At 49.9% G+C, this 9,112-nt stretch overlaps 1 protein-coding gene across 2 annotated transcripts; it reads right to left on the minus strand.

Moving 5' to 3' along the window:
• Nucleotides 1-1,509: 1,509 nt before the first annotated feature.
• On the minus strand, nucleotides 1,510-9,066 carry LOC104019540 (D(1) dopamine receptor). Of its 2 annotated transcripts, XM_087763217.1 has the most exons (2): nucleotides 4,455-9,066; nucleotides 1,510-3,927 (listed from the first exon to the last, which is right to left on the minus strand). In XM_087763217.1, the coding sequence occupies exon 2, from the start codon at nucleotides 3,896-3,898 to the stop codon at nucleotides 2,804-2,806; it is 1,095 nt and encodes a 364-aa protein (XP_087619343.1). In that variant the 5' UTR covers nucleotides 3,899-3,927; nucleotides 4,455-9,066; the 3' UTR covers nucleotides 1,510-2,803. The 2 variants fall into 2 exon arrangements, with proteins under 2 accessions (XP_087619343.1, XP_087619342.1); XM_087763216.1 differs by having other exon boundaries at nucleotides 1,510-9,066.
• Between the last annotated feature and the right edge of the window lie 46 nt (nucleotides 9,067-9,112).

Genomic DNA, 9,112 nt, shown 5'->3' on the forward strand with positions numbered 1-9,112 from the left:
AAACCACCTATCTTCACAACCTGTCTGCAGGGCAAACCGAAGCTGCTGCCCTCAGTTCACCCATGGCAAAAGCAGAGCTCCAGAAAATGAACTGGCTTAGCCGGGGTTACAGGGCAGGACAGCAGTGCCATAGCACGCACAAATCCTGGCTCACGGTCCCTGCTCCGGGATCGGCCCCAGGTGGGAATTCATTGTGCTCCCCTCTGAAATAGGGGCTGGGATGTAGCAGTAAGCTGCACGACTTTAGGATGGTCGGAGGAGGATGCTTCCCGGTGGAAGTGCAGAGGAGACCTGTGCAGGAGATCCAGAGCAGGAAAAAAGGAAACCCATTCTGAAGCAAGATGAACAAGGTGTATTTTTGCCAAAGCAAGCCCGACTTACACCATTTTGGAGCTGTTGTCCATCTCCCAAGCTGACCACAGAAATGTTTGTAATGTGCAGAGGCCTGTTCCATAACCTGGAAATTTTTGGTTTAGCTCATTGTCACCACCTTGTCCTTCCTGATGCAGACACCAGGGTGGTATCGGCCATCCCCGTGACCGGCCCTGCCACAAGTGACAGTAAGAGGTCCAGCCAGAGGGAGCTGATGCACGTCGGTAGAGGATGGCCCCAGTGCTTTGGAGCTGGGGACTGCTGCAGTGTTCCCCGGCACAACTTAAATGCGGACAATAACTGGGCAAAAAGAAGGATCCTATTACCCTCTCCACTGTCTTTCTTTTGCAGATTCACCCTGCAACTCATCGTTGCTAACAGCAATGCATTGAGCTACGTGCTTTCCTCCAATCTCTTTACAAACAGTCGTGGATTAAGCCCCAGAACCTTGCTGCAAGATGAGTATCAGTAAACTCTTCAAAACCAGGGAAGCCAGGACAGTACTGCTTTGACAAAAAGCTGGGTGTTCTGACTCCCTCTCGCCACTGAGCCCGGAGTCCCGAAGTAAAGCACAACCGTACTACACGTGCTACAACACCTGCTTTTAGTGTGGGAAATCATTACATATATATTGCAGCAACGTTCAAACGAAGTCAGTCGCTTTGGGCCGCCTAGAAATGTGCCAGATTATCGTCCCCATCTCGGAACGACTTCTCTAAGTTCAGCTCTACCGTCCTCCCAGAGCTGAAAAGCCCCACGACCGTCTCAGTTTTGACAGCTAGCCACCACCGCCACATCGGGAGATGGTTATAAACAAAGCTGAGCCTTACCAGCGCTTCCCCAGAAAAATCCAAGCGTCAACCTTGGAGATACAGTGAGCTCTGCTCCTCTCCCATGCTGATTATGCTGTAACTCGACTGCAATTGGGCTCTATTTAATAATTACTGTTACTCTGTAATTATCACTTTCTGATTTTTCTCTTTGTTAATGTTTGCCGGGGAGGGGGAGAGGCTTTTCTACTGTGCCAGAGAGCTAAAGACGTCTCCGATTCAAGCTGACGTGGATGTGCCGCTTGCTGCGGCGGTGTTTAACCAGGCACCCATCAAAACACGTTTCTAAAGTCACTCGTGTCACAGCCAGCAGGGAAATGCTGGGGGCTGTTCACTTGCTGTTTCTACCCCCAGCTAACCAGACACAAGCTCCCATACGCACAGGAGAAGCTAATTAAAGAGTACGGGTGAGCAAGGAGTGCTTCTTAAGAAGGCATTATTATTGAAATGAGACAGCAAGGGAGGCGGTGTGGAAGGATCCTTAATGAAATGGGGGAGGAAGGGAATTAGAGGGAGAACAAAGTAAAAAGGGGAAGAAACAGTCTAGGAAAAGGAGGGGGAACCTGACTGATGGAAGATGTGGCGGAGGCGCAGAAACCAAAACAGCAAGGTTCTTGCTTTAACATCTGATTTTCTCCTCTACCCTCAGAGTCTGAGGGCTCAGACACCCTCATTCCTAAAGGCTCCAAGCAAATGGTCCGGCATCCTGGGGCTAAAACACAGTTTATCTTCATCCTAGTCTGCCCTCAGCTGTGCATGTCCCGGCTTAGAGAGACTGGCTCCTTCTCCGGGGCCGGAGCAGACCTTTAGCATGCAAGAGCCAGCGCCCTGCTCCAGACAAGCTGCTACCAAGCACAGCCTCAGGGCTGCAGGAAAGGTGGCTGCATACTTGCCCGAACATGCAGGATAATTTGCCCAAGCAAGAGAGAGACAATCAGAGGTGAGCCTACGAGAGTTATCCTAGCAAGGCCATTACCTCCTTCCCGCACAGCCCACCAGAAACATGGCTTTCCCTAGCTAAAGGCTGCTACGCCGCACAGCGCCGTCCCAGCAGGCACAAGGCAGCGTTATCTAGTTCTGCCGGTGGCAGTTACCACCAAGTAAGCGGTTGCACATGGCTCGTGCCCATTTAGCAGCCTTGGCCGATGGCCTTTTGGACACGGGCAGTGGCAAAACCAGCCTCCCTCTCCCCACAAGCACAGCTGAGTTTTTAGTTCACGGGCGATGGAGGAGAGGCTCAGCAGACCACACAAGTCTTCGCTTTCTCAGCTGAAGTCACAAGGAAAGTGGAATTCGAGCCCTTGCATTTTTGTCTTTTGCAGAAAGCATTCTTCCACGTGCCAACAAGAGAGCAGCAACACAGACCTCTGCTGCCCACCTGGGCTGGATCTGAAACTGTGAGTTACAAAAACACGTATCTGAACCCCTCGAGCCATCTGGAAAATCACTTTGGCTATTCCACACTTATTAATGCAAACTCCTGCCCAGAGAGTGCAATATCCACCTTATGCTCAAACTCCTCAGAAAATAGGCAACTGCAGTAGCGTCCCTGCTTCCATCTCTTCCCGAGACCATCCCACCACCCTTTTCCCAACCCCATCTCAATCGAACGCATTGCTGGTGAAAGGTGTAATCTTCTCCGGCGAGACAGCCATTTCGCACTCCACGTGCATCACCGCAGGCAAGACGTCGACAGGGCAGGCGTTGTGAGAGGGCTCGGAGACCCGAGAAACATTGTCAAAGGACACCTCGTTGTTTTCCATCTGCAGAGCGGCGTGCGGGAGAAGCTGGGGGTAGCTGAGGGTCACCGCTTCCTTCTGATACGTGGTGTCGTGGTGGTAGGAGACCAGCTCATTGCTGAAGTTCACTGTCTCCACTGCATTGCTGGGGCAAAGGTGGCCACAGCCCAAGATGGTTGCAAAAGCTCTCCGGAAGTCCGCATTGAAGGCATAGATGATAGGATTGAGGGAAGAGTTGGCCCACCCGAACCAGACAAAGATGTTGAAGACGGTCTCGCTGACACAAGGTAGCTCTCCTGGCTCACGTTGGTCAAGATTACAGAAAGGCACCATGCAGTTGAGCACAAAGAATGGCAGCCAGCAGAAGACAAAAACGCCCATGATGATGGAGAGAGTCTTGAGGACCTTGGTCTCCTTCTTGAAGGAGTTCTTCAGGGAGGCCTCATGAGGGCAGTCGCTGCTGTGGCAGTTTTGGGCATGTTCCACCGCCCTCTCCAGGGAGGAGATCCTGCGGATCTGCCGCTGGGCAATGCGGAAGATGCGGGTGTACGTCACGATCATGATGGCAACAGGGATGTAGAAGCTAATGAGAGAAGATGAGATGGCGTAACTCCTGTTGAGGCTGGAATCACAGTTCTCCTCCTCCCCGGTGACATTAAAACCTGGCTCCTGTTGGCTAAAGAGCTCACGATCCTTGTGCCACTTCAGCTGCACAGGGATGAAGGAAATCAAGAGGGACAGTAGCCAAGCCACTCCGATCATGATGAAAGCCACGCGCTGCGTCATCTTCCTCTCATAGCAGAAGGGGTTGGAAATAGCCCAGTAACGGTCCACGCTGATGATGCACAAATTGAGGATAGAGGCTGTGGAGCACATGATATCAAAAGCCACCCAAACATCGCAGAAAGCCCCAAAGGGCCAGAACCCCGCCACCTCGGTGGCAGCCTTCCAGGGCATCACCAGTACAGCCACAAAGAGGTCGGACACTGCCAAGGAGATAACGAAGAAATTGGTGACCTTAGAGCGCAAGTGTCTGAACTTGACCACAGCCACACACACCAGGGTGTTGCCCAGGAGCGTGGAGAGGATGAGAAGGAAAAGCAAGGCAGCTGTCACCACACGGAAGGACAACTCAGAGTTGCCTTCGTCTGGCCAGCTCTTCCTACTGCTGGTGTCATTGATCACATCCTGCCCATCTCCTTCTGCGGAGGAGTAAAAACCATCCATGGGTTCCTCTTTCTTCCAGTCCCTTGAGAGGTTTCACGGCTGTTCAAGTCCCCATCAGCATCCAAAACCCCTTTTTACTGCTCCGCTGACATCTCAGAAGCACCAGCTGCAATCCCCCCAGCTCTCGCACCCAGCCAGACGACCCGGCACAAGGAAAAGTGCTTGAAGCTCTCACTCCTTTCCAAATCTGCTGACAGCGTGGCGTTTTGGATTCCTCCCCCGCCCTTGCCTCCCACCCCACTTTTCTTTCTTTGCAGCCTGCCACTCACAAAGAGCCGGCACTCACCTCCGGCACTCGAGCGAAGGGAGGGCTTTGCTGCAAGCCTTCCTCCCTCTCCTCTCTCAGCAGCTCTTCATCCATTGTTGATCTGGTGCCTGCTACAGAATCCCAGTCAATCTCTTCTGCGCTGGCCAGGCTGGGACTTGCTGCCAGACGCAAGAGGGAATCGGGCTCTCTCTGCTCTTGCAGACGGACCTTCTCTGCTTATAAAACGGGCTGCTCTGCTGTCTGCTCTTCCCTCTGTTGCTAATTTGCCTCTGGATTTCACACAGGTGAGATCCTTCTCTGCCCACACACCAGGTCCTCTACTTGCCAGGTCGGTCCTCTGCGAGCTAAGAAGAACACGGCATTGGGAGTCCGCAGCTGACGGGGTAAGTTGCTTGGGAATTAGGCGATAGGATTGAAGGGGTAAAATAACAAACATTCAAGTGGGATTTGAGGGTCTTCAATGCAAATCAGGATGGAAATTTAGTGTGCTTGATCTCTGAATAAAAGACACTCGAATTCACTGCACAGGCACTGAGTCATGGCTCGGATATATGACCCTAAACCAGTTGCTCCCCCCTGTCCCAAGCTGCCCAGCCGCAAGTGGTGCAAAACTGGCATTTACTTTCCACTACAAAATTCCTTCAAGTCCACAGGAAAAAAAGAAAAAACACATACACAAAAAAAAGCCTTTGTACAGATCTGAAAGTTTTTTTCTTTCTGAAAGTATCAGACCAAGCACAGTTTTCAGTGTTTCTTTCAGCAGAGGTTATGTGTAGAACCAAAGAGGATGCTGAACATCACTCTGATAATTTTATCCCGAATAAACATGTGTATTTTCAGTAAAGTGATATAAGGTGGCTTCTCTTTCGAGTTCATCATTCTTTCTTTAAATTTAATTCCCAAGTAGTTCCACATTTAGCTATCACCTCAGCAATCGACTGACAGCTGAAAACATAAACCAGAAAAATCAGGACATCTTTCCAGCACAGTGCTCAGCCCTGTCAGCAGAGCGGTCACCCCAAGAGGTCTCCTCGCTACCCTTACCAACCGTTCCTCCGAAAGCACAAGGACAGCTTTTCCTTCTTGCTCTTCTGCTCTCGTACGAGGGCTGAGCAGAGCTGGGCAGCCCCAGCCCGCTGCCTCGCCTGTCGTGCCAAAGGTGGGGAGCACAGGCTGGTAGTCTGCTGGGGCCAAAAGGCAGCGATCACAAGCATCCTCGTACTGCAGAACTGGAGGCAGCTCTGGAGGAATGAGCAGGGATATCCCCTCCTAAAATTACTCCTCTTCCTACCCCATAAAGCTCTCCCTCCACGCTGACAAGCAAACGGCTCTGTAAGACTCTCCCCTATTGCGTTGAGGGGAGGAACACCGTGGTATTAGGAACAGAGTCTGACCTACTAAGGCACAGTTTAGCCTTGGAAGCAAGAAGATCCCATCCATCGCTTTGTAACTAAAGCCGCTCCGTAAGCAAAAGGGCTCCTCCGATCAAAGAAACGTCAGAAAAATCCTTCTGGAGGCAAGTTTCCTCGAGAGCCAGCTCTGTAACAGCTGCTTAAATGGGGACCTGTTTTTGAGAAAAGCCTTGCTGGTAAGCCGGCCAAAGTGGGAAAGAGCAGCAAAAGCTTTCCAAATCAAACTGAAAAAACCAACCAGGCAGTTCAGCATTAATTCACGCATGACATTGATAGTTGCTGTAATGTATCGTGATGACCTCTGCCTTTGCCTGGCGCATACACCACTTCTGAAGAAAGCAGCAGCCAATCTATACAGAGTCAGCTCAGCTGCACTGAGATTTAATTAACTTAACCCTGCGGCCCAGGCTTTGCATAAGGCCAGATAGAGCAGGAACTGCCCAAGAACAACTTCCAAACAAGAGCGCAATTATTCTCTTGAAGATACAGCACCGAGAAGCTTACTCCTAAAGTAAACAGCACGCTTGCTTTGTGACGGGTTAAAGAAACTCGTTGCCAGCATGTCACAGCATTTACTTCTGAAGGCTTTGTTTAATTAAGCCTCATTAGTTCCACCGTCTGCAGCCTGCTCCTGCCAAGTACCTATGCCAGGGAGAGCAGCTAGATGGCACCAACAGCCGGCTCATGCCTCAGCACTTCCACTTGGGTCTTCTGGCAGGCCAGCAACCTTCCCCCTTACCAGGATTTCATCAAAGGAGGGCCATCTAATTGCCCAGACACCACAGGACCCTGGCAGTGCAAGGATGCACGCAGGTGCGCTGCCCTCTGTGCCCCAAAGAGCATTTTCATAGAATCATAGAATCGTTAAGGTTGGAAAAGACCCTTAAGATCATTGAGTCCAACCGTTAACCTAGCGCTGCCAAGTCCATCACTATACCATGTCCCAAAGCACCACACCTATCTGTTCTTTAAATACCTCCAGGGATGGAGACTCAACCACTGCCCTGGGCAGCCTGTGCCAATGCTTGACCACCCTTTCGGTGAAGAAGTTTTTCCCAATATCCAACCTAAATCTCCCCTGGCGCAGCTTGAGGCCATTTCCTCTCGTCCTATCCCTTGTTACTTGGGAGAAGAGACCGACCCCCACCTGGCTACAACCTCCTTTCAGGCAGTTGTAGAGAGCAATAAGGTCTCCCCTCAGCCTCCTCTTCTCCAGGCTAAACAACCCCAGCTCCCTCAGCCGCTCCTCACCAGACTTGTGCTCCAGACCCTTCACCAGCTTCGTTGCCCTCCTCTGGCCACGCTCCAGCACCTCGATGTCCTTCTTGTAGTGAGGGGCGCAAAACTGAACACAGTACTCGAGGTGTGGCCTCACCAGTGCCAAGTACAGGGGCACTGTCACCTCCCTGGTCCTGCTGGCCACACTATTCCTGATACAAGCCAGGTCACACTATTCTTGATACAGCCATTTTTCTCATATTCCCTCTACTGGGCACAAGGATTTTCCAGATTGAAGTCGCAAGACGCAAACAACAGGATGCTTTTCGCTGCTCTTCAAGAGAGCAGCGAAGGCAGGTGATCTGTCATACAGCAGTAAATCACGGCAGAGGCTCACGCTACGCTTAGGTCGCACATGCTAAGCCAGAAGGCATTCCAGGAAACCCTTCCTTGGGATACAAGGAAGCCTTCCTCCTCCTTAGGAGCTTAAAAACGTCTAAGAAAGGATCTCACCCTTGCACACTGCTTATACTGAAGCAGACGTTCAACGCTGGGCTAGCCAGGGGAAAACGGGATGGAAAGGGATCCAATAGGTTACCCAATTTCTGTGCATCTCAGAATACACGTAATGAAGAACAGGCCGTTAACTCTGCCAATATAGGCAAACAAAATACAGTTACTCAAACAAAATGCAGGCAGTTACTCCTGTTCACAGATTAACTCCTCCTGCCTGCTAGATGTAATCTTCTCTACTGAGAAAACTGTTCTGCTGCATTATATTACTAAACAGTTGCTACATTTCCTCACATAAGCAGCTGCTATTTTTTCTGAGAATCAAGTTAAGTACTATTTTAAACAGCACTCAAATATGATAAGATTCCAGTTAGGTGGCAATTCAGCTCTAGGTTTTTATATTTAATTTCCTCACCCAGCAAGAAGCTGCCTTCTATTTCCCTTCCCTGCTGTCTCACCAAAATAAACTTAAAATTCTCTATTCAGCCATCTTGATTACATTCCCCACTTTGCATCAAAGGAAGAAAATTACAAGCCACTTCAAATAAAGGAGCAGCTGCTTGGGTTTAACTCTTAAATGCCTCTTCCAGCATGGCTGTCTCTATCAGATGCATTACAGAATTACAGGAGAGTGTTTATTCCTATAGGAATCGCTTTGCACTTTACTTCCAGAGAAGATACAAGTTCTGATAGCAGGGGGGAAACGAGGGGTAATCGGATCCTTTAAAAAAAGATCCAGCGATACTGGCTGTAGGCAAGACCTGAGCCTTCCCAGGGTTGCACTGTAGACAGCGTAAGATAAGCACAGGAACAAAAAACTTCCTCCTCCCTGCCTGCCCCTGCAAAATAACCACGGTAGCTCTCCAGGGATCAGCATGCCAGCTCAGATCAAACCTCTTGCCAGAGGGCACAGGCTTGACTGCCTACAAATTCAAAGCCTACTTCAGGCATCTTAGTATCAGAGGGAAGTAGGAGTCATTTGGTTTGAGTCATTTATACACCAGGTTACTCCACTGAGATTGTCTTTAGATAGAGGAAAGAGTATGTCTTCTCGGCTGCGCTGCTTAATTACAACCAGAACAAACAGCTGGACAAAAACCGTCGCAGAATAAGGCTTGCATATTGTTTAGTACAAAACCAAGGGGTGAATTAGGAAAACAGACTTCCTGGCAGAGCAGTTTCCACCACGGCCACAGCAAGGCGGCTTAGGCAAAGGACTGCGTTCTGTGCGAGCCCTGAAATCGCACTGGTTTGTCCGTGAGACGCACAACGATGAAAAAGAAGTGGAAAGATAAGCTGAAGCAAAGAAAAAGAAGCAAGCCTCTCCAAAGTGATCCTCATAAAATTAAGGCCGTACAACCCAAAAGCCAGCACGGGCTACTTGGTAAAAACAGACAACTTTGAAAAGTTAAACATGGTAATTGTTGGGCTTTTTTAAACACAGAGAGAAGGCTGAGGAAAATCAAAGTCTGGTACAGCAGTTATTGTTTGTTTTCTGACAAAGAAGCCCAGGAATCTGCCCATTTACTTTCA

The sequence above is a fragment of the Nipponia nippon genome, unplaced genomic scaffold (assembly GCF_047370975.1).
Source record: "Nipponia nippon isolate SJK-2023a ecotype South Korea unplaced genomic scaffold, ASM4737097v1 scaffold_27, whole genome shotgun sequence".
Classification (NCBI taxonomy): Eukaryota; Metazoa; Chordata; class Aves; order Pelecaniformes; family Threskiornithidae; genus Nipponia; species Nipponia nippon.